We start from the raw sequence: 26,365 nt of genomic DNA, 5'->3' as shown, positions 1-26,365 counted from the left end.
TGTTAGAAGTTTGTCAGGTTGCAAAAAAGCAAAGTTGTATTCCTTTTAGTGGGGCGTTATCTAGCACAGGAGTCAAGAGGCATACTAACTGGAATTGATCATTATGTGACCTACAGATGCAGATAGTACATAATTAAAATTAAAAATAAATGATGACGTTTGAAGAATGTAAAGAATAATCACTTTTAAATAACTCGCCAGAACAGTTTCCTGGCATCTTAACTGTGATGTTGTATCTGAAAGTAAAACAGCCAACACTTTTGTATTCGGGTTCGTATTATGCACATTATATTATCAAACTAGATGCTGATAATTGTTAACTAATACATTCTGTAAATGTATATTTATCATTTGTGTGTGCGTGCCTGTGTGTGTGTGTGTGTGTGTGTGTGTGTGTGTGTGTGTGTCAAAGTCAGTAAAAGATGACTAAGCAAACTGTGATATCTCCCTCTCATTTTCTGTTCTATTAGTCAATTGTTTGTTACATTAATAGCTTCGATTTGAAGGTGGGCGACTATCTATTAGGACCTAGTTCAGCACTCTACTTAAAGTACTTTCATGGTCTTCAGATATGCAGTCTCCCAGAAGGAATGGTCAGTTTTGTAACAGGTGGAAAATTTTTATAGAAGCAGAAAAAAAAGATCATACTCTATCTTTTGAGTGGTTCGCAAGACAGATGATTGTAAATCTGTGCACAGGAAAAATCCAAATGATTTTTCTAAACATTTGGCTTCGTTACTTTCCTGTTCTGTGTGTCATTTATTTGTCAGCATTAAGTTTACAATAATGCATAGTGACACACCTTTAGCAATGTCTTTCAGAAGTTCACTGTAAACTTTGGAGTAGTTTTGTGCATACAGGTCAGCATGTTAAGTTTTAGAACACCTCTGTGTTACAGTACAGTGGCAGCAATGTACACAATTTAAGCTAGCAGTTCTGGTGTTACCTCATGTTGTAACAGAATGTGATAGTGCGTTAAACATACATTCTGCATGACAAGTAGAATGGCCTCTATTTGTTCAATTTACGTGCTTACCAAAATGCGCATAACTTTGTTCTGTTTCATTCCTCCCAAAATAACTAGTGAAAGAACTGTTTTCCTTTTGCTCTGTAACTAAAGCTGATGTTTGTTTTCTTTTGTTTTAGAAATCCTGTCAATGTCTTTCTGCTGTGGTCAACACATTGACGGCACTTTCCTTTGCTGCAAGCTTTGGAAACATTACAAGACTGCCACGTATTGCCATACTTGATGGAGGTGGTAAGTTTTCTCTTAGACATCCTTACCATATTTCTTCCGACTGAGTGGGTGCTATAGACTTAGTAAATTCAAAGGAAGATATTTCCACCAGGTTGTTAATTAAAATAATTACTTCATTTAGCACTACTTCCCAGTTTAAAGTTCTCACTCATTTTAAAATAAGCAAATGAGTATGTACACTGTCTGCTTGTAAAGAAAGTCACATGCCGTGCACAATTACACCTGGTATGGTCATCAACATTCAGATCACACAGGGGTGAGTGGAATGTTTCGGAAAAAGTAAAGATATCAAAAAAATCATTAAGTTTTTTCATACTATTGGAAATAATAATGAAGTAAGTCAAGTATGCATGAGAGAAACTTTTGGACCTAGAATATATAATGGTTAAGGAAAAATAAGATACTGAAGCAGCTCAAAGGAATTGTGATAGATTGTCGAAGGAAATATTTCAATACAGCACTCTTTGTCATGTTGCTGTTGGCTGTGGCGGTAGATAGAAGATGCCAAAACAGTATTTGTCACAGTAAAATGCAGATTTTACAGGTAGCAACTTCGGAGTAGGCATGAAGCAATTGTATTAAGTACAAACACCTAGATGATAAACTGTTACCCAGGTAACCATTGCTTTGAATTTCAAATTTTTTTTCGCAGGAAAATGATCTATCAGTATTATAACTAACTTAATAAACACAATCGAGATTGCTTGTAAATTGTTAATTTTTAGTTTTTAGATGATTGATTACAATCTTCTGAGAGATCATAAGATCTACATTTCTTGACGACAGTAGGAATTGCAAGTGTGGAGCAGGTCCATTTATACTGGTGTGTAAAACACTGCAGTGTTCTTCACTTCAGCACAGCTGGACCTGTTCTACACCAGAAATTCCTACTATTATCAAGTGATGTGGAGCTGATAATGACCTCTTAGAAAATTGAAACCAGTCATCTAAAAAATAAGAATTAATAACTTAAAAGTGAGGCAAACTTTGTTTATTAAATAACCTTCCCATTTTCTTTACTAGTAGGTGAAGATGTTCTTTAAAACACAAATTTAAAAGTTGTGTTGAACTGTGCAATTCATTTGAATAATATTCATGAATTTATTATATTTATTTTATCTACCTTACTTATGCTGTCTCTCCCAGCCTTTTACTATAGACATCAACTGTGAGTAAGATTGAACTTGCAGCTGATCCTGTGTAATCTGTATTTACCTACTTCCATGTTTCTGTGTTATTCGCAATTATGGCCTTGAAATTTTGGAGGGAAATGTGTGCACCTAGCACACTCACTGCAAGATGCCATGACTTGTTGAATAGTTAAGTCAACAAGCAATTTCCTTCATTTTAATGGTTTCTACATGGTCTACAAGTAATTAATACAGAACTGCTTACAGTAGTGGAGTTGGGATACTGACGAGATCCTTGAACATGTCAGCTATTGATGTATACTTACTGTATGTATCCAGCACATGCCAAGTTCCTTTCTGCCCGCCAACAAGTGTACAGTGTGCTCCCAGATCCCTCTCTTTGTCTCCTGAGCCACATATTCCACTTGTACCTGCAGCTACACACAATGCAAATTGAACAACTGTCTTCTGTAGGTGGGAAACACTGTAACAGGTTCTGTTGTTGTTTAAAATATCAAAGTGGGAGTGAGAGTTGCCCCAGGCTGCATGCGTCCCAAAGCATCATTGTGGCCCAAGGAGTGAACATCTATCATTCAGTTGCTTAAAAAAAACATAAACATCAAATTCCATTTATTTAGTTATGATAAACTGAATGTCATCAATTTTAAACTCCTGCCACATGATGCTATTCTCTCATTGACCACATTGACCATCCCGTGTCCTTCCTCCCCCCCCCCCCCTTTTCCCGTAGCAGTTCATGGTTATTGTTAGCATTAAGTATACTATGTGTGGCCCAAACTATTCATCTTCATCCATTGTGACCCAGGTAGGCTAAAAGGCTGGGCATGTCTGGTTATAGGGTAGCATCCTTGATTAGTAATCAGAACATCCTGGTTCTCAGATTAGAATGCAGTCACTACTTAAATTTTGAATAAAATTAATTAGCAAAGGCAGCAAAGAACTTTCTGTGTAAGGAGTCGCCCTCTTGCTGCCAACGGGCTTGTCAGAATGAATGTAGGAGTGGACAGAACTCGGAGCACTCTGTAGTCTATGGGGTGGGAAACTGCCTCTAAAAGGCAGAAGAAACATCAGTGATCAGTAGTATGGGGTGGAGAAGGTAACAGAAACAACCACATTAAAGAGAGATAATGTGTATCCACAGGACATGTGGCCTGTAATTGAGAAAGTGGCATGTGATCTCTCCATTGGCAAAAGGCTGTGGGTTGTCTCCTCATTCAGATCCCCAGGAGGAGACTGCCAAAGGATAGGTAACCACAAGAAGAAGATTGAAAAATGAACAGAAAAGTGACATTCTACAAACTGGAGTGTGGAATGTCAGATGTTTGAACATGGTAGGGATGCTAGACAATCTGAAAAGGGAAGTGCAAAAAGCCTGTCTAGATACCATGGGAGTCAGTGAAGTGAAGTGAAATGAAATGGAGGGAAGATTGGGATTGCTGATCAGACAAATATAGGATAATATCAATGAGGGTAGGGTTAGTTGTGAAGGACAGAGTGAGATGTCGTAAACAGTTCAGTAATAAATTTGTTCTCATCAGAATTGACAGGAAACCACTATCAATAAAAATAATCAGGCAGTGTCACAAACAAGTGGTGATGAAGTAGAAAAATTATATGGGGATGTTGAACAGATAATTCAGTGTGTAAAGAGAGGTGATAATCTAATAATCGCGGTGGGTTGGAAAGCAGTAGTAAGAGAGATAAGAGGTACACGAGAATATGAGCTTGATAGTGGGAATGAGAGAGAAGAAAGTAATTGAGTTTGACAATGAATGCTGCTAGTGATAGGAAATGTACTGTTCAAGAAGCACAACAGGGGGAAATATACATGGGAGATACCAGCTGGATTATGCTATGATGATGAAACAAATTCCAAAATCGTATACTGGATGTAAGGCTTACTCGGAAGCATTTACATATTCAGATCACAATTTAGTAATGATAAACAGCAGGCTGAAGTGTAAGAGAATTGCCCAGAAGAATCGGTGTCAGTGGTAGTGAATTTTGAAGTAGGCAATGTTACCAGTGTCAACATTATAACTACACCTGCTTGTCCTGTTAATACATGACCAGCTGTGTTCCTTGTCATCGAATGCTCAGGAGGGCAATTGGACCCCCTCCTCCTCTCCACTGTATCAGTTGTAATGGACCATGCCACCTCAACCTGTGAATGTTCCATATACCTTAATGAGCAGGCCATCCAGGAGATCAGGGTGAAGGAAAAAGTACCCTAACCTGTCGCTCACAGGTTGTTGGCTGGTCAAAAGTCCTGCAATTTATCATCAAACACTTGCAGTACCATTCTTGCTATGCCTTGCTCCACAAAGAACATGGCCGTGGAGACTGCAGACTTCCAATTCAGTACTGCAGTTGTGAAATCACTCAGTGTCATGGTAGCACTCCGTTCTCTCCTCCCACTGGTGCTTAACAAGCCACCAAATCTTCGTCCCCGGCATTGAAATCATCTGCTGCACAGCCAGCAGGCAGGAAGAACAAAAGGAATACTCCCTCAGACTTTTTACATCCCTCCAGTCAAAAGACATCTGAGTCTTCATCTGTCAACCATAAATACTAAAAAATTGAATAAAGGCAAATGGTCTTCTCCTTCCCAAATTCGGAGATCCTCTTCAACAGTGTCACTGCATGATACCCTCACCTGGCTGGTCTTCATCTGCCACTGTGCAATGCCTACTGTTTTTCTACCCCGCCTCTGCAGCCTGTAGCATTGAGTCTTTGAAGGCTGGCACTCATTTGCTTCCGAGGTGACTACCCTTCATTTGTTCCCTCCTCCCCATTCCCCATTATGTCTCTTCTGCAATGGAACATTTGTGGAATTAAACCCAACAAGGAGGAATTATGAGTGCTCTTGGAATCACAGCATGCAGTTGTTCTCTACCTAAAAAAAAAAAAAAAAAAAAAAAAAAAAATTCTCGAGGCAGTTTTGACCTCTCATTTCTTTGGGCCCACTATGACCTTCCTCCCCAATGACATCATTTTGTCTTGTGGGGGAGTCATGCTGTTCATCTGGGTTGACGTCCATAGCCAACCATCTCTTTGAACTCCAAGCTGCAAACTTTTGCAGCCCAAATTTTCCTTTCTCATTTTGCCTTTTCCCATTGTAATGCCTACATTAGAGATCGGTCGTTTATGAACTAATGGGTCCAAAGGAACGGTTCACTAAGATGAATGGAAGGAGCGAGGAACGAATTATAAGGAAAGGTCTTTCATAGTTCACTATGGTCACGGCTTTCTACTTATAGTTCCCGGGAATGGTAAATGGTATGTCTCGTTCCCACAACAGCATGTCAGCTGGTCTCGGTCTCCCTCGGCCAGACTTGTCCTCCTTCGCATGGCCACTCGTTGCAGATCCAATGCGATTGCTCCTAGTTAGTTCAGTATTGAGTTGTTGTTCATTTCGTTTGTTGCTCAGGCCCATTCTAGGTCTGTTTCAAAACTTTTGAACTCTGGACTTCTGGCTCTCTTTTGAATTCTATTCAGCGTCCACAACTGGTAATTAAAATGTATTTTATAATTATGTAAATTACATAAAAATTACGTGGTATGTAATACATACATCTTTTCAGGTAACAAATGGGCATATCAGCTGATGCCATTATTTTGATAAACAGTGGAAGACATACTTATAAAAAGACAAGCTTTTTGTTGTCACACATGCAAAGGAAGTCAGCTCAGCTATTTTCTGTCTTTTTTTTTTTTTTTTTTTTTTTTTTATTCAAGGTGAAACAGAATGTTCATTGCTGTGGAAGGTAGACCAACTTAGAATTGAATGAAGCCCATGCTCCATAATAATGTGTCTGGTTGCACGAAAAATCGGCCCTGAGTACTAGACTGTTAATTGTCGCCTACCAATTGTCATATATTGTTTCAAAGTTGTTGTTTGCAATAGCTGATTTATCTCATTACTGCCGAATTATTACATGTTTATCTATATTGCTCGTAGCGGTCAACAAACAGTGTATAATTGACAAGCAGTCTACTTGAGGTTGGTGTTCCGTGTGTACCTTATATTATTTCACTGTGATCAGCCACATAATGCTACAGTTGACTAAACAAGAGGTTTTGCAGAATCACAAAAATTACTTAGTGTGTGAGATTTCTGTAATGAATAAAAACTCTGAATTCCAGAGGGGAGGCAAGTGCCCCCTCTTGTTACCTTCAGTCTTTAGTCATCTATGCTATTAATTTTCAATTTTTCATAAGAATCATATACCATGCACAAATGAACAATGAATGAATAAAAAAAGAGCGATCACCAGTGAGCTAGTTCCCAAGGGTAATGAGTTTGCTCATTTCTAGTCTCCATTCCTCCTCCATTTGCTGCACCAGAGCAGATTTCTCCATCTTATTGGTCAGCCCCGTCACCTCTTTTTGCTATTAGGTGACTTTAACACCCACCTTCCCCTTTGGGGCTCTTTGAGAACCTATCAGAGGGGTTCCCTCTTGGCAGACTTTCTCAATCAATCAACATCTGTCTTCACACTGGAGCACCAATATTCCTTTCAGACTCCATGCACACCTATTCCCATTCGGACCTCTTGTTCTCCACTGCCAAGCTTGCCAGTCATCTCGATTGGTGCATTCTCTCTGACACATACTCAAACAACTATTTTCCTTGTGCTATCCGTTTGGTGACTCCTACTCCGCCTGGAGGTAAACCCAGTTGGCAGCATTCGAAAGGTGACTGGATGGTATATTCTTCCTTGGCCACCTTTGATGAACAACATTTTCCCCACTTGTGATGATCTGGTAGAGTCCCTTATGAACATCATCCTTACTGCCACAAAATGTCCCATACTTCACACTTTATGTTTACTGGAAGTGGCTTGGGTGATATCCTTCTCCTCCTGGAATTGAATGCTACAATTCTGCCATTACTATGAAGGAGCTAGATCATGCTCTGAGATGAAGTTAGTCTTCTACCCAAGGGCCAGACTATGTTAACATTCAGATGTTGAACCACTTTTCTCTTGTGGACAAGAACTTTCTCCTTTGTACCTACAATCACATTTGGGCAGATGGCATGTTTCCCAGACACTGTCATGAAGTTGCTTTCATACCCATATCTAAGCCTCGTAAGGATAAATACCTTCCTTTAGCTACTGCACCCATTTCTCTCGCCAGCTGTCTTTGCAACATGATGGAATATATGATTCATTGTTTGCTGGTATGGTGGCTTGAATCTCGGAATCTACTAACCACTGCACAATGTGGATTTAGAGCATGCCATTCTGCAGTTGACCATCCCGTCACTATGTCAATCCATGTCGTGAATGGTTTTCTGTGGAAATACCAGACTGTGGGTGCTGGAGAACTGGTACCCTCTGTACTCTACGCGATTGGGCTTCTGAGGCAGCCTGCCCCATATCCTTCAGGAATTTTTAGAGGACCAAGTTTTCAAGGCATGTGTGCATATGGCCTTATTGAACACCTTTATCTAGGATAACAGGGTGCCTCAAGGCTCCGTCCTGAGCGTCATCATCTTTGCTATACCCATTAACCCTGTTGTGGACTTTTTCCTGCTGGGCATCTCTGTTGGTGGTTTTTTTTGCCCCCTCAATGATTTTACAAACTATTGCAGTTCTCCATTGACTTGTCTCCTTGAGCAATGTCTGTCTCAATCATCTTTACTCTTGGAGCATCAATAATGACTTTCACTTTTCCACTGACAAAACCATTTGTTTGAATTTCTGGTGGCACAATGGGTTTCTTCCAGTCTTTACATCTTTAGCCTGTTGCTCTTCTGTTCACTGAAACTACAAAATTACTGAAGCTCATGCCTGATAGGAAACTTTCTCGGTCATCCCTCATGTTTTACCTAGCTGCACTCTGTGCACAGTTTCTCAACATCCTACATGTCCTAAGTGGTACTTTCCGGGGAGTGGATCAGACCACCCTCCTCCATTTGTACTGATCCCATGTCCATTCAGAAAGAGACTTGAGTGTTTCGTTGATTCCTCTGGACATCCATCCATCTTATGCTGTCCTAACACAATCCACAAATGTGAAATTCATTTGGCCACTGGTGCCTTTTAGACTAGCCTGGCTGACAGTCCCTAGGCATAAGCTGCTGAACTACCACTGTCATCCTGGCATGATTTCCTCCTCAGTGGATACACGTATTGTCTGCCATGTCCAGCCACCTGTCCTGTGCCCCTTTTTTTCAATGACTCCAGTATGGGGTGCGCCCTTCTGTTACCTCCTAGAGTTTGTTTCTGGTTACTGCTCCAGCAGCTTGACTTCATGCTGCCTGCCACATTCCCAATGGTTGTGAACCCTTCACTGCCTTGGCTTCGTGCAGCAGCCTGTATTAATGTTGCACTTCATTTGCTTCCTAAGGACACTACTCCAAATTTGATCTATTCCTTCAACTTTCTCACGCAACTTATTAGTAGCTCCTTCATAGACTGACTTTGGTGTTGTGCATGCCTTTATCAGTGGCACAATGCGTTTTTGGTATTGGCTTCCAGAACAGTGCTCGATTTTTACAGTGGAGCCATTCGCCCTCTATCAGGCCACCCAGTATGTGCAGTGACACAGGCTTTTTAATTGTCATAGGCTCTGAATCTCTCTGTGCCCATCAGGGCCTCTGTGTGCTATACACGGTCCATCCCTTAGTGCAAGGGGCCCAATGAAGCTCTCACTTGCTCACCGTTGGAGGAACCGTGATGCTCGTGTGGATTCCTGGTCACATCTGTCTGACGGGTAATGAGGCTGCCACACTGCTGTCAAGGCTGCAGTCCCCCTATCTTGGCCTGCTAGCTCTTCCATTGCTTTGGATGATCTCTGTATTCCTGTCTGTCAGCAGTTGGTGTCAGTTTATTATCATTATCATCATCATCATCAGTCTTCTTTTCACAGGAACAAGCTATAGGGAATTAAACCTCTCCCAGCGGCTTCACAGACCTTCTCCTGGCCCTCTCATCACAGAGAGATCATTTTAGCTAGGTTGCATATTGGGCACTGTGATTTTAGCCCTCGCCATTTAAGTGGTGGTCGCCCAGCACTTTGTGCTTATTGTCATCGGCCTTTGACAGTTTACTATTGTCTGACAGACTACCCTTTTTTAATCACTTATGATCCAAGTGTCTGCTTGCTGTCAGAGTTATTGGCTGTTTTAGAGAATTATGCATGGGCTGTTAACCACATTTTACTCTTTATTCATTGTAGCAACATAGTATACAACATTTAATCTTTGGTTTGGGACCTCTGCTGTATCTATGGCATATTTTGTGGGCCTCTCTCCAAGGGGAAGTCCTTGTTTTTAGCTCTTCCCTTCTGTCACTTGGGCTTAATGTGTAGTCATCTTTAACCTTTTCTACCTATTCATGTTTGAAGGTTCTGACATGAGGGCTTATGACCTCAGTTTTTGTGCCCTAAAACAAAAAAGAAAAGAACATTAGGTAGTTCAGCAGAAGAGGAGTGGACATCTCTAAAAAAAGAGTAATCACAGATGCTGGACACACAAACATAGTTACAAAGAAGTTAACTGCAAAAAAACCATTGACAAGTGGAAGAAATACATGAACTGATTAACAAAAAGACAGTACAAAATGTTCAGGAAAAGACAGGAATACAGCAATGTAGATGAGTTAGTAATGAAATAAATAAGAAGTGCAGGAAAGCCAGTGTGAAATGGCTGCAGGAAAAATGTCAAGAACTCCAAAAAGAAAAGATCATCAAAAGGACTGACTTGGCATTTATAAAAGTCAAAACAACCTTCGGAGAAATTAAAAGCAAAGGTGGCAGCATTGAGTGCAATGGGAATTCCATTGTTGAACACAGAGAAGAGAGCAGATAGGTGCGAGTACATTAAAGGCATCTAAGAGGGGAAGGAGTTGTCTGATGGAATGATATATGGTGAAATGGTGGTTGATAGGAAGACAGATATTGTTAAGTATTAGCTAGAGACAACAGAGCTTCAGAAGATTTCGTATCAAATAAGGCAGAAGGGACTGATAATATTTCCTTGGAATTTCTAAAATCACTGGGGAAATGACACCAAACTAAGATTAAAGTTGCCATGTAGAATGTATTAGACTGGAGACATACCAACAGACTTTTGGAAGAATATGAACACCACAATCCCAAACACATCAAGGGGAGATAAGTTGAGAATTACTGCACAGTCAGCGTAACATCTCATACATCCAAGTTGTTGACAAGAATAATACTCAGAAGAAAAGGTAACAAAATTGAGAATCTGTTAGATGATCAGTTTGGCTTCAGGAAAGGTAAAGGCATCAGGAGGCAGATCAGATACTGTGCTTCATAATGGAAGCAAGACTTAAGAAAAATCAAGGCACATTCATAAGATTTGGTGATATATAGTATTTGTGTTAAGATGTTAGAAATTCTGATAAAAGTAGGCATAAGCTATAAAGAAAGATGATTGATATACAATATGTACAAGAATCAAAAGGAAACTATGAATGAAAGACCAAGAACAGAATGAGTGGATTGAAAAGGATGTATGACTGGGCTTAAGTCTAAGCATGTGATCAAAATTCAAGGTGAAGGTATATTGATGACAAGATTCACTGATGACATTGCTATCCTTCAAGGAAATGAAAAAAATTAAGAGTTATTTTGAGTGGAATAAACAGGCTAATGAGTCAGAGAACACCAAAATCAGGCAGAAGTAATGAGATGTAATAGAAATGAGATCAGTAAAAATAAGATTAGCAATAAACTGATAAACTTAACATCAGAATTTATGACTATGAAGTAGACAAAATGAAGAAATTCTGTTACCTTGGAAGCAAAATACCTATGACAAAGCAAGAGGTACATAAAAGTAAACAGCACAGACAAATAGGGCTATCATTAAATATTGGTGTAAATTTGAGGAAAAAATTTCTGTGAATGTGTGTTTGGAACGCAGCACAGCATTGCATTTTACACTGGAAGAGAAGAAATAGAAGCACTTAAAATGTGTTACTATACAAGGATGTTGAAAATTGTATGGACTGAAAAAGAATGACCAAATTCTCTGCTGAAATGGCAATAAAAGGAACATAGAGAGGACACTGACAAGAAGAAATATGGGTAATTCATTTTTTGAAAAATCAGGGAATAACTACCATGGTACTAGAGGGAGCTCTATAGTGTAAAAAATGGAGGGGAATTGGAGTACATCCAGCAGGTGTATTAGGTCACTGGGTGCAAGTGCTACTCTGAGATGGAAGGTGACACGAGAGAAATCCATGGTGGGCTGCATAAAACCAATTGGAAGGCTGATGAATCAGTGACTCAGAAGAAAGGGAGACTATGTAAACCAGTTTCCATGTGAGAACTCATATCAGTACCTCCTATGAGAGTGAATGAATGAATGAATGAATGAATGCCTAACCTTTTATACATTTATCAGTGCAATATATTAACACAAATTTTGGGATCAGTCAAACAATGAGATTACTGAAGGTAAAAGAAACTAAAATTCAAATTTTGGCTAATGGATGAAACAAATCAGTAGGTTCAAAATGAGTCATTTTGTAACTTGCTGTACCAGGAACAGACTACATGCATATTGTGTGTAGCAACCACAAAAAATTGTACCGGATTATTACTAGAAATCAGATACTTGCCTTTAAAGGACAGTGCACTATGAATTATGCTACCAAAGCATGCATCACAGGTCAATTTAAAAACACAATTTGCCACAAACGTCTTCATTCCTTCCAAATTCCATTATGCCCGTAGCATTGTGCAAGAGCATCCATAGACTTTATACAAAACTGGAAGATGCTTGTGACAAGTTGACACTGCTACTGTTCTGTGTGTTCATGCAGTTCTATTGTCAACAACATATCAGTGAAATTGTATAATTTGCTAAAGTGTAGAATGATCTTATACTAGTCTAGGTGTAATTTACACAGTATGGTAATTGTATACTTAATATTACTAAGACTTTAAAGTATGACTGGTACTAAATAAATATAGAACATTGGGCAGAATTGAGATTCTGTATGTGCAGTGACATTTTGGATTAGGATAACACTCCTAACTCACCATTGCAAGAGGAACAGTTCAATATGTTACACGACTGGGATTTCATCAGGCCTTGTACCGGTCGCCAGCAACTCAGTCAAGTTGAGAATAAGTGATAACAGCATACTGGATAGTGACCACATCATGAGTAACTGACACATAATACACTCCATCTCAGGAGTCATGAAAGCAGGGTTTTTTCACACACTATTATGTCAAGATTAACATTATAGTATAACAATTTGGGAAAAAAAACCATCACTGCCACCAGAGTTCTATTTTAATGGTGAATAGATAGGCCACATTACAGGAAATAATCTGCCAGTACAATGCCTTTCGACAATGATGACCACTCCCCAAGCAGGCAGCCATATCATCTAGAACCTCTGCCTTGCTGTGGGGTACAGGAGCCACAACCTCGCACATTCTTCTGCTTACAACACACTGTAAGGCATGGAGGTTAACAAGGAAAGGAGACTGCCATCAATGAAGGCTTGAAGTATCAGAAGAGTTCGCCTGGACTGACAAGTTACAGTATCCATTACATACCAACAGCAGCATACATTCACACAGAACATCACACAAGATGCACTGTTCGGGCAAGGAGGTATTCTCAAGATAAGTTTTATCATGGATGAATTCAAAGGCTGGCACTATCATTGTGACTGCTAAGGACATAGTTCTCTCTGAACTGTTGTATGGAATGGAAAGCATTCCCTATGATGCTTGTAACTGCACTTTAAACACCAATGGCTACTGCATGTGAGAAATTAGAGTCCATGACAGTTCAACCAAGACCTCCAACTTTCTCTGTGGCAAAATACCACTTACTGAATGAGACAACTGAAGGACTGCTTCACACACTTCAGCTAGGTATTCAGAAAAGGAACAGCATGTTAATTATGCTTGCGTTGTTATAGATGCAGAGTTAAACCACGCATTCAGATTTCTCAATTAGTTCTGTGCATCATGCAGTGTGCTGCCCATTGTGAACATGGCAGATATTAAATCAAATGCTAATTTAACAGTTTCTAATGTGGTTGGAATTTTGAGAGATGTGAGAAGAAATTATTGCGAAGAAGCCAATCAAATTAGCAGAAACGTGCCAAATTGTGAACGCACATGAAACAATGAACTTTACAACTACCAGAGTCAAAATAGCTGAAATTCAAAAGTCTATCGAAAATGTGCATCAATTAGGCTTCATCTCATCAAAACATAACTACAATAATTACTGAACAACTTGCGTTAGATCATTCCTACACAGGTGAAACCAACTATGTAGCCCTGTCACTATGACAAACACAAGTGAACAAAATTAACAGCAGTGGTCTCCGTATGTGATACAGGCTATGGAGAACCACACACAAAATGTTTATTTTGTGAAGTCATCTACCACAAATGCAGTGAAAAGGGGCACATTGTAAAAGTATGTGAGGAAAAATGGCTCAAGCAAACTCGGGTATAGTTCTTGTACTGATGACAAAAGTTTACAAGAATTCAGCAAAACTGATGAAATCAGCCATGTTATTCTACTTACATTCAAGATAAACAGATGCAGTTTTTAAATGTAGATAGATATATGTAGCCCCCATGTAGCATGGTCAATGGGGCAACATTACACTTGGTATCACCGAGTTTCACATTACAAATCGCCGATTGAAAATTTGCATCTTATTCTGCTCATCAGCCCACTGTGCTGGATGTTTGCCAATAAATGCCACTATCAGTGAGACTACATGCAAACTTTTACAGCGTGTGATGTAAGTACACTTAAACACACTCCTAGGCCAAAAGTGAACATCAATAGTTATGAAAAATATCCATTTTGTTCAATTATGTTTTGGTACTAGTAAGTCATTCTTGTTGAGCTGTAATCAAAAACAGTGACAGAAAAATTACTTGCTCATTATGAGGATTTTAAGTGATGGAGCAAGCAAAGTTATCATTGGGATTCTATGTAAAGTGCAATACTCTGAATGGGCTTCTACGACACAGTCTTGAAAAGTGGTGGTGGTGGTGGTGGTGGTGGTGGTGGTGGTGGTGGTGGTGGTGGTAATGGAAAGTTACTCATTACTGGTAACTAAAAGTCAACTTTCAATCCACTTGTTGCTCCTGATGAACTTCTTACTCCATAACCTGAATGTCTGTCTGTTCAGACAGATAGGAAAAGCAAACATCTTTTGCAATTTTGATGGTACTGATACCTAAACCCACTTACCAATGGGTGAAGAATTTGGGCATGTGCCAACACTGAATATAACAATATAGCTGTTAATCCCAAATGAGATATCTGTGGTGCAGCAAACATACTTGCTCTTTGGGACAGCTCCTGCTCCCATGGCAAAGCATATCTTAATAGGTGCTTACATGAGTTCTCATTCTTATAGAGTGTGTAATTGGAAATCCCTGTGAGTATTATAAAAAGTGACAGTGTTAGTTGTCAAAAACAATTGGTCAAATGTCGCAGGCCTATTTTTAGGGCCAACTGTTGACAGTTTATCAAGGAGATGTAGATTAAATAAAACCACAACTAATAGTAAATAAAGCTGGAAAAATAATTTGCGTTAGATGTTTATTTACAGTACATTTAACATCATCAAATTGCGTTCCATTAGGAAAGTGGAATGTGCTCCATGACAGTGATGTTAACTGTGGCAGTAAGTCAGTACAGCAACGACAATAACCATGTGTATTGTGTATTGAACCGGGGACCTAGAAACGACAGAGGCTTCATCCCGTCGTAGGCACAGTGGCTCACAACCCCACAACAGACCACAGCAGTCCACGCCGCCCCACACCGAACCCAGGGTTAATGTGTGGTTCGGCCCCCAGTGGACCCTCACCTGGGAACGTCTCGTGCCAGATGAGTGTAACCCCAAATGTTTGCATGGTAGAGTAATTATGGTGTACGCATACATGGAGACAGTGTTTGCGCAGCAGTTGCTGACATAGTGTAACTGAGGTGGAAGAAGGGGAACCACCCCGCATTTGCCAATGCAGATGGAAAACTGCCTTAAAAACCATCCACAGGCTGGCCGGCACACTGGGTCTCGACACACATCCACCGGGCAGATTCATGCCAGGGACCGGCATGCCCTCCCACTTGGGAAGCAGCACGTTAGACCGCACGGCTAGACAGGCGGGCTACAGTAACCTTACTTATATTTTATTTTTTCCTACACAACTTTTAAATTTTATTAGAGACCATAACTGCTTTAGTATGAAGTTTATGTATTAATAACTGCTTTAGTATGAAGTTTATGTATTACTTGCTTTGGTATGAAGTTTATGTATTACATAGTTTATATAGAGGGCACCACACAGCCAACCAATGTGTTCTCTACAAAGCTTACCATCATTACACGGTAGTCTTTAATGAACTGTGAAAAGAGCCTAACTTCAGGTGTAGATGTACTAGAGCTTGTATAAAAACTCCAAAATACTGCTACGTAATTTAATCTACAAGGGGTATAGGTTATGTCATAAGTTGTAATTTTTGTATACTATGCTCTATGTACATCCTGTATTTTTAGCATTGATAATGGCTAGTCTCTAGCTGAAGTTTGGATCTGCCATTTTGAAATTTAATAACAAGTTGGCTACAGCAGGTTAATGGTAGTTAATTCTTGATACATCATACAGTAGTAGTTTGTCATGTGCTGTAATCTCTTTAAGATATATTTTGCTATTTCACCTTCTTGAATATCCTTCTATTGTAACTTACGTGAAACAGTTAACAAATTTAAAACTTCAAACCTGCTAGTATATTCGAAGTTTAAGGAGAGAGGGAGGAGGGAGAGGGGAAGCATTGGATTTTAAGTGAAATGTGGAGAATGTGTTTTTCATAGCAAGAGTTATTTGTGCCTAAAAGGAAAAAGAGTCCCTTCACATATAAACTGCAAAGAAATTTAAGATTTAAATCCATTTTTTATTTAGTACATTGAAAAAATGTAATGTTTTAATTACAAATTACAGGTAACTTAAACCATATCTTTTCTATTTTTTTCTAGTGCCTTTTCTAGTGGCATATGCAATTGTGATGTTGGTTCTGGGAATACCATTATCTTTCTTGGAAATTGGAATTGGACAGTTCTGTCATGAGGGACCCATCAAACTTTGGAGAGCTGTTCCACTTTTCAGAGGTATGTTTCACATTAGTTACTAATAATACATATACATACACACCCATTATGAAGTTGTAGAGAACTCTGGAAACTATAGTTTGAAATAAAACACTTGTGGTAACCCTAATAAGGTAACACTTTAAAATTCTTCAAGGAGAAATAGGCCGTGTTTATAAGCACGTAGAGTTGGATTATAGAACTGTTGAAGAGTTGTTTTACTTAACATTTTTTTTATTCCAACACAAAAAATCAGCAAGTTGAATTATCTACACAGAAAATTGAAGACAATCAGAAAATGGAATGATCAAAGCATTGATCATTAACAATCTTGGATAGTGTGAAAAAATTGCTCATGCTAGTATGGTCGCTAATACAATCTGCAGATCTGTTGTTTGTGTTATACGAGGCCGAGTAACTGTTATGCTACATAAATTAACTTTTTTATAATAGCTTATCAAAGGTGAATTGGTACTCTAATTAATGACAAATATTTTTACAATTTTGTTTTATGATATATGCCTATATCATATGTGACTGGTTTTATTTTAGACATGATTATTTTAATCAAATAAGTGATTTCAGTAGGTACATTATTAACATTGTCATATATTCTATTGACTTTAAATGATTAATGGAAAATCTCATATAGAGATGTGAAACAAATACTAACAAAGAGATAGAGGGGCTGGCCAGTACTTACCTCAGCTCAGTACAGCCGATAGATACACACAAAACAAAACCGAAAATTTATGTTCCTAGCTTTCGGAACAAATGTTCCTTCATCAGGGAGTAGAGAGGGGAAAGAAAGGGAAGAAGGGAAAGGAGATTCAGTTACTCACAACCCAGGTTATGAAGCAACAGGGAAAGGAAAATAGGGAGGGTAGCAAGGATGGAGGCATGGTTGTCAGAGGGAAGCCAAAGATATTCGAAGTAAAGAGGTATATAGTATAAAGATAAACACAACTATGCAGGATGAAAAGATGCGTGAATGGCTAAGAGGAAAGGGAAAGAGGAGAAGACTGAAGAGTAAATGGGAGTGAGGTGGTTTAACGTAGGTTCAGTCCAGGGGGATGGCGGGATGAAAGGATGTGTTGGAGTGCAAGTTCCCATCTCCGCAGTTCAGAGGGACTGGTGTTGGGTGGGAGAAGCCAAATGGCACATATGGTGTAGCAGGTTCCTAGGTCCCTAGAATTATGCTGCAGGGCATGCTCCGCTACTGGGTATTGGGCATCTCCTAGGCGGACAGTTCGTCTGTGTCCGTTCATGCGCTCAGCCAGTTTAGTTGTTGTCATGCCGATGTAAAAGGCTGTGCAGTGCAGGCATGTCAGTTGATAAATGACATGTGTAGTTTCACATGTGGCCCTGCCTTGAATTGTGTACGTTTTACCAGTAGCGGGGCTGGAGTAAGTGGTTGTGGGGGGGGATGCATGGGGCAGGTTTTGCAGCGGGGTCGGTTACAGGGGTAGGAACCGCTGGGTAGAGAAGGTAGTCTGGGAATATTGTAGGGTTTAACAAGGATGTTACGGAGGTTAGGGGGCCGACGAAAGGAAACTCTCGGTGGTGTGGGGAGAATTTTGTCAAGGGATGATCTCATTTCAGGGGTTAACTTGAGAAAATCATGTCCCTGGCGGAGTAATTTGTTGATGTTTTCGAGGCCAGGATAATATTGGGTGACAAGGGGGATGCTTCTGTGTGGTCTGGGGGTAGGAACATTGTTGTTGGACAGGGAGGAATGTATTGCTCGAGAGATCTGTTTGTGGACAAGGTCTGCAGGATAGTTGCGGGAGAGGAAAGCACTGGTCAGGTTATTGGTGTAATTGTTGAGGGATTCGTCACTGTAGCAGATACGTTTGCCACGAATACCTAGGCTGTAGGGAAGGGAGCGTTTGATGTGGAATGGATGGCAGCTATCAAAGTGAAGGTACTGTTGTTTGTTTGTGGGTTTGATATGGACAGAGGTGTGGATGTGAGCTTCAACAAGATGAAGGTCAACATCCAGGAAGGTGGCTTGGGTTTTGGAGAAGGACCAGGTGAAATTCAGATTCGAAAAGGAGTTAAGGTTATGGAGGAAATTAAGGAGTGTTTCTTCACCATGAGTCCAGACCACAAAGATGTCATCTATAAACCTATACCAGGCCAGGGGAAGCAGCTGTTGGGTCTTCAGGAAAGCCTCCTCCATGCGGCCCATGAAGAGGTTGGCATAGGACGGAGCCATCCTGGTTCCCATGGCCGTTCCCCTGATTTGTTTGTAGGTCTGGCCTTCAAAAGTGAAGTAATTATGGGTGAGGATGAAGTTGGTAAGTGTGATGAGGAACGAGGTTTTTGGAAGATCTTCGGGTGGGCGTTGGGAGAGGTAGTGCTCAAGGGCAGAGAGACCATGGGTATGTGGGATGTTTGTGTAAAGGGATGTAGCATCTATGGTGACAAGAAAGGTTTCAGGTGGGAGAGGAGTGGGAATGGATTTGAGGCGTTCTAGGAAATGGTTTGTGTCTTTGATGTAGGATGGGAGTCTGCGGGTGATAGGTTGGAGGTGCTGGTCTACCAGAGCTGAGATACGTTCGGTTGGGGCTTTGAAGCCTGCTACAATGGGACGGCCAGGATGGTTCTCTTTGTGGATTTTGGGTAATAGGTAGAAGGTAGGGGTACGTGGCTCAGGTGGAGTGAGTAATTCTATGGAAGCCGTTGTGAGGCCTTGTGAGGGACCTTGGATTCTTAGGATTTTTTGCAGCTCAGTCTGGATGGAGGGAATGGGATCCTGGGTAACAGCTTTGTAGGTTGAGGTGTCGGAGAGTTGACGCAGTCCTTCTGCCACATACTCCACACGGTCAAGTACGACAGTTGTGGAGCCTTTATCCGCCGGGAGGATGACAATAGAGCGGTCTATTTTCAGCTCCTTAATGGCACGGGATTCAGCTGGGGTGATGTTGGGGGTTGTTGGGATGTTCTTCAAGAAGGACTGGGAGGCAACACTGGATGTGAGGAATTCCTGAAATGTCTGCAAGGGATGGTTTTGGGGGAGGGGAGGAGGATCCCTTTGAGAAGGCAGTCGGAACTGTTCTAGACAGGGTTCAACACTGGGTCTAGTATTTGGGGGCTGTGTTTGGGTAGTGAAGTGGTATTTCCAGTTGAGGTTCCGGGTGAATGAGAGGAGATCTTTAACCAGGGCAGTGTGGTTGAATTTAGGCGTGGGGCTAAAGGTTAAGCCTTTTGACAGAACAGATGTCTCTGGAGGAGAGAGGGATCTGGATGAGAGGTTTAGGACTGAATTGGGACTGGCGATATGTGGCATTTGACTGTGGTTATAGTTGAGATTTGGTCTGTGTGGGGTATGTGCTGGGATGGGGAGATTGAGTAGGGTGGCTAGGCTAGGTTTGTTGGCTATGAGGGGGGTTTGTTGAAGGTTCTGTTGTGGTTGGTGTTTGTGAGGGATAGGGAGAGGGACCCCACTTCTTAGGTGTTGCACTAGCACTGTGGATAGTTTTTTCAGGTGTTGTGTGGCATGGAACTCAAGTTTGCAGCTGGCTTCTAAGATGATGTTCTTGAGCGTGTTCTCCAAGCAAGGGTTTGAGAGGTGGAGGACTTTGAAGAGAGGTAGGAGCTGTTGGGAGTGGTGGTTACATGAAGTAGTGTAGAGATTCAGGACAAGTTGGGTAAGGGCTAAGGATTGAAGGTTCTGGAAGTCCAGGAGAGACTGGTGGAAGGAGGAATTGCACCCGGAGATGGGAACTTTTAAGGTAAGCCCTTTAGGGGTAATTCCAAAGGTTAAGCAGGACCGGAGGAAAAGTATGTGGGATTGCAATTTGGCTACGGTGAATGCATGTTTCCGGAATGAATGTAAATAATGTGGTATAGGATTAGGGTACATAGTGGGTAACTGGTGGGTAGGGAAATTAAATAACTAAAATTGAAATAGTAATCATAAGAAGGAATAAAATGCGGAGGGAAGGACGAGAAAGAAAGAAATTGTGTTGGTAATGTTCAATACGAAAGGAAGACCATAGATGCTACATCCCTTTACACAAACATCCCACATACCCATGGTCTCTCTGCCCTTGAGCACTACCTCTCCCAACGCCCACCCGAAGATCTTCCAAAAACCTCGTTCCTCATCACACTTACCAACTTCATCCTCACCCATAATTACTTCACTTTTAAAGGCCAGACCTACAAACAAATCAGGGGAACGGCCATGGGAACCAGGATGGCTCCGTCCTATGCCAACCTCTTCATGGGCCGCATGGAGGAGGCTTTCCTGAAGACCCAACAGCTGCTTCCCCTGGCCTGGTATAGGTTTATAGATGACATCTTTGTGGTCTGGACTCATGGTGAAGAAACACTCCTTAATTTCCTCCATAACCTCAACTCCTTTTCGAATCTGAATTTCACCTGGTCCTTCTCCAAAACCCAAGCCACCTTCCTGGATGTTGACCTTCATCTTGTTGAAGCTCACATCCACACCTCTGTCCATATCAAACCCACAAACAAACAACAGTACCTTCACTTTGATAGCTGCCATCCATTCCACATCAAACGCTCCCTTCCCTACAGCCTAGGTATTCGTGGCAAACGTATCTGCTCCAGTGACGAATCCCTCAACAATTACACCAATAACCTGACCAGTGCTTTCCTCTCCCGCAACTATCCTGCAGACCTTGTCCACAAACAGATCTCTCGAGCAATACATTCCTCCCTGTCCAACAACAATGTTCCTACCCCCAGACCACACAGAAGCATCCCCCTTGTCACCCAATATTATCCTGGCCTCGAAAACATCAACAAATTACTCCGCCAGGGACATGATTTTCTCAAGTTAACCCCTGAAATGAGATCATCCCTTGACAAAATTCTCCCCACACCACCCAGAGTTTCCTTTCGTCGGCCCCCTAACCTCCGTAACATCCTTGTTAAACCCTACAATATTCCCAGACTACCTTCTCTACCCAGCGGTTCCTACCCCTGTAACCGACCCCGCTGCAAAACCTGCCCCATGCATCCCCCCCCACAACCACTTACTCCAGCCCCGCTACTGGTAAAACGTACACAATTCAAGGCAGGGCCACATGTGAAACTACACATGTCATTTATCAACTGACATGCCTGCACTGCACAGCCTTTTACATCGGCATGACAACAACTAAACTGGCTGAGCGCATGAACGGACACAGACGAACTGTCCGCCTAGGAGATGCCCAATACCCAGTAGCGGAGCATGCCCTGCAGCATAATTCTAGGGACCTAGGAACCTGCTACACCGTATGTGCCATTTGGCTTCTCCCACCCAACACCAGTCCCTCTGAACTGCGGAGATGGGAACTTGCACTCCAACACATCCTTTCATCCCGCCATCCCCCTGGACTGAACCTACGTTAAACCACCTCACTCCCATTTACTCTTCAGTCTTCTCCTCTTTCCCGTTCCTCTTAGCCATTCACGCATCTTTTCATCCTGCATAGTTGTGTTTATCTTTATACTATATACCTCTTTACTTCTGTATGCATCCTCTTTGGTTTGAAGCTGGCACAGTACTTACAGTAGAATATCTTTGGCTTCCCTCTGACAACCATGCCTCCATCCTTGCTACCCTCCCCATTTTCCTTTCCCTGTTGCTTCATAACCTGGGTTGTGAGTAACTGAATCTCCTTTCCCTTCTTCCCTTTCTTTCCCCTCTCTACTCCCTGATGAAGGAACATTTGTTCCGAAAGCTAGGAACATAAATTTTTGGTTTTGTTTTGTGTGTATCTATCGGCTGTACTGAGCTGAGGTAAGTACTGGCCAGCCCCTCTATCTCTTTGTTAGTATTCTATTGACTTTCACATGTTTGATTAGATCAGCTAGTGTAAGTAAGTGGCGCAAATTGTGAACCTACGTCGGCCAGCCAGAACAAATTATTATTATTATTATTATTATTATTATTACTACTACTACTACTACTATTGGTTGCCTTTTATGTGCACAATTATTGGAACAAAACTTGTTTGTTAAGTTCTAGAAAATATAGTCTGAGTGTACACCTGACAATTAAGATAAAATAATTTAATAACCAATGAAAAACTTTCAGTTATTGTAATTATTTTGTGGTCTGAAGTTTGTCATGATGATATCAGAAAAACTTACTGCAGTAAGCAGTTACGAGCAGTATTCACCCATTTTGGCCCTCTTTATTAATTGTTATTTAGTCACGTTTTGCTTTGTTACAGGTGTTGGTTATGCAAAACTCTTCCTTTGTGTATTGACTGGACTGTATTATTCACTCAGTGCAGCAATTGCTCTATTTTACACAGTGTGGAGTGCAAAGGGCCCATTTCCATTTTCAGAATGTGTGTCAGCTGACAATGTAAGTAATATTTTATTGTAATCAAATAAATCAAGTCATTTGATTTTATCTCCAGTATACATTAAAAACTAAAAGCTCCATTATGAACTTAAATTTATTATGTTGTGGATAGTTACAAAATAACTTAAGCCACATGATAAAGACCTGTGACAGATTCACTGACGAAAGCATTGTGAACTTTACAATGAAATATGAGGCAGGAGAAATAAGGCAGACAAAAGCACTGCAGGTCACTGTATATCAGTAATTTGTTGTATCTGATTAGCACCATACTACTGGCAGTCTAACAATGTCAACTGGATAAATCTCTACTGCAAGTAAGCTTTCATTAACCTGGAAGTCTGTTTAAATGCGACAGTTCTTTGCTATGTGTTAGCCTTCTGGGAAGTGATGTATACCTCATCTTTTCTGCCCAGTCAGCACCCTTAATTATCCAGTTACAGGGCAGGTATTGCAGTTTAACATGGCTTCCAAATCCCCATGTTGTATGGTATTTTTCATATGCATAAATGATTGTCAAGACTACAAGTTACAATAAGTGCTGGATTGACCACCAGATAAACCATAAGCATTTGGTGTTAGGATTAAACATACAGATAATAAGCAACATTTGCTAGATCTTTGTTATATTTCTTGTCTCCAAAAAAGATCTAACATCCAGATAATCTTAGATGACTTACTGACTACAGAACTGAAAGATTTAGTAAGAAACTAGGCTTCACTTTGCCTTGTTCCAGTTCTGCTGGTTATAATTTTTCTTTCTTCTTCCCTAGTGATTTTTCACATTTACAATTGATAGCTGCTGCCATACAGATCCTTATCAACAGCTTGCCTAATCCCAGACAGTGGACTTTGTTCATAATTATTTTAATACAATATATTACTGCAAAAACTATTCCCTATATGAGGAACAGACAGATACACACATTTTGGTAACTCCTTCTCAATCATGTTCATGAATTTTTGATTAGATTGGATTAGATTCTCTGTTGATAGTTCAGCTACCCAAACTTTTGGTAAGCATTTAAGTTTCGTCAAATTTAGTTAAATTCAACCTTCTCAAAAATGTACTTTTTGATAATATCCTTATGACCTCATATTGTTATGTGAGGCTTCTGTATATTTTAATTGGAAGATGTTGTCTACCTGTTGATGGATGCTTGAAACAGCTTTAGCATCAAAGCACGCTGAAAATATTCTGTGAGAGGGTAGAATAGATAAGTCAGCTGTTGTGTTAGTGTATTAAAAAAAAAAAAAAAAAAAAAAAAGACGTGTTTGGCTAATGTAACACTAGTGACCTTGTCATTTAATGAAATTTGCAGTCTGTCTTCCAAAATGTGTGCTCTGTGCTCATAACAATTTGCTTTGTACAGCATTTGAAAAAATTATTTACATTTACTTTACAATGCTATTTTAGAATCACAAATTTGTCATAGTTCTGCAAACTGCTTAACATTTTCATGAACTTTCCATTTGTTTTAATGATATTGTCCTTCTGTATTTGTAACATTCTTAGAATTGTTTCCCCATTCTTAATTAAAGTGGAGACTGGCAGTTATATTGGCACAGAAAACATGTATTTTGTGATTGTCCTTCAGAAAAAATGCCATTAAAACTTCAGTAGTTGAAGATAACAATAATAAAGACAAAGATGCATAGAGTTCTGTGAAAGCATTTATAAAGCATAAATTAAGAAAAACCAGAACCAGTAATTTTTCATAATGTAAATCTTGGTACTATATAATCTAATTTAAGACATCAATATTTGTAAGAGAAAAATATTTTTACTATGATGCTTTCTTTCCTCCTTGACATATCCCAACTGTTCTCCTTCTGTGCAGTAGTGAACCACTGCCTCTGTTACACTGTAAACTATTAATGGTCTTCTTATCTGTTTCTATTTCTGTTGTCCTCCTTCCATGACATCTGCTGATCTTCCCCTATTATCTCTCTCTCTCTCTCTCTCTCTCTCTCTCTCTCTCTCTCTCTCTCTCTCTCTCTCTCTCTCTCTCTCTCTCCCCCCCCCCCCTCCCCCTTCAACCAATCAACTTCTTCTACACATTGGTTCCTTCTTTATTGCTACCACACATTTTTGTTAGACACCATTCCTTACATTCAGTAACAACACAGTGAGAACAATGAATAATACAATAAGGCTGTAATTTTCCAAATATCATATATTCATTATTATTATTATTATTATTATTACATTCTGTACATATTGTAATACACAATAGACACCATAGGCCGAACCTCTTTTCAAGAATGTGTGCCATGAAGTTCTGGTTAGGATTAGTCAAGCATTCCTAGATTGGCATGGGTAAGAGGGACAAGAATCGTAAGTTTTGGAATACCTTTCCAGGTGATCGCTGAAGTGTACATTCTTTCATTACACATGTATATGTCAGCACTAAACTGGCTGTGTGAATTTTTTTACAGTCACTATTGAGGGTTTTTTTTTTTAAAAAAGTGAAATGCATCCACCTTCACAATTTTTGTAAAGTAGTTTTAGGATTCACTTTCCATGGTGTATTAAACCTGGCATTTTCTTTTATTTTTGCAGAATAGCGAAATTGGATTTCCTGCTGAGGACTGCTTACAGTAAGTTTTTTCTTCTTCTTCCCCCTTTTCAAACTAAATGAAAAGTTCCAAGTTTTTATTCTGTGTTACAACATTACACCTGTGGATAGAAATTCACTTAATTTGTAAACTTATAAGAATTGTAAAGTGTGATAGGATGGATAAATTGTCATTATACTAGACTGTTGTTCATAAAATGTAGCAATCTTGAATACAGTATCCTAAATTTGGATTATAGTACATCACTGAGAGGTAGCATTCAAAACATGTAATATGTACTGATCTTAAAGCTTGCACCAGCAATTAAAATTTAAGAACAAAGCAATTTTTGGGATAGTAAAATAGTTCAAATGTCTTTAGAGATACCTGATATTTGTAGAATTTTTAAGTGAGAACGAGTGTGGTGTTAGTGACAAACAGCGTATGCTGCCTATCTTTGATGGCAGTTATAAATACACATCTCACAAACAGTTAATTGTAGCTGTATTTACTTGACAGACTACAACTAGATTAAATCCTCATTTCTGGAAGTTTTCCATTAGACAGCACTTACAAATGAGTAAATAAGTAAATAAACTTAAATGTCTTTGATAGAATGTAACCAAAATCTGAAATTGCCTTCATTAATACTGTGAACTTCATTGGAGAAGCTTAGTACTTTTGCAAAAACTATCATATTGTCCGCTTCAGAAAACAGCGTATGGAAAATTGTGCATCCACCCAAATGTTATCCATGCTGTCTGTCTCCAAGTGAACCAGGATTGTAAATAGGAGTAATAGTCCACTTCTCTTAGCATACCTTAAACACTTTTGAAAACTATTAAGATAAAATATGATATCTATGTATTGACGGTAAAATCTTTAGAGTTGTAGTTGTTTGACTGTGTCATATTTCTATTAAAACTAA

At 40.0% G+C, this 26,365-nt stretch overlaps 1 protein-coding gene across 2 annotated transcripts in view; it reads left to right on the top strand.

Annotated features, from left to right (window-relative positions):
* LOC126187909 (sodium-dependent nutrient amino acid transporter 1-like) overlaps positions 1-26,365 on the top strand; it is a 157,566-nt gene that overhangs the window by 100,939 nt on the left and 30,262 nt on the right. For both annotated transcript variants that reach the window (XM_049929262.1, XM_049929263.1), the window contains 4 exons: positions 1,147-1,258; positions 16,431-16,562; positions 22,742-22,878; positions 25,442-25,479. In XM_049929262.1, coding sequence (XP_049785219.1) covers positions 1,147-1,258; positions 16,431-16,562; positions 22,742-22,878; positions 25,442-25,479 — 419 coding nt within the window. The remainder of the gene's footprint in view (positions 1-1,146; positions 1,259-16,430; positions 16,563-22,741; positions 22,879-25,441; positions 25,480-26,365) is intronic.

This window comes from Schistocerca cancellata, chromosome 5 (assembly GCF_023864275.1).
Source record: "Schistocerca cancellata isolate TAMUIC-IGC-003103 chromosome 5, iqSchCanc2.1, whole genome shotgun sequence".
Taxonomy (NCBI): Eukaryota; Metazoa; Arthropoda; class Insecta; order Orthoptera; family Acrididae; genus Schistocerca; species Schistocerca cancellata.
The sequence above is the reverse complement of the archived record's forward strand: the minus strand, read 5'-3'. Positions and strand labels throughout refer to the sequence as shown.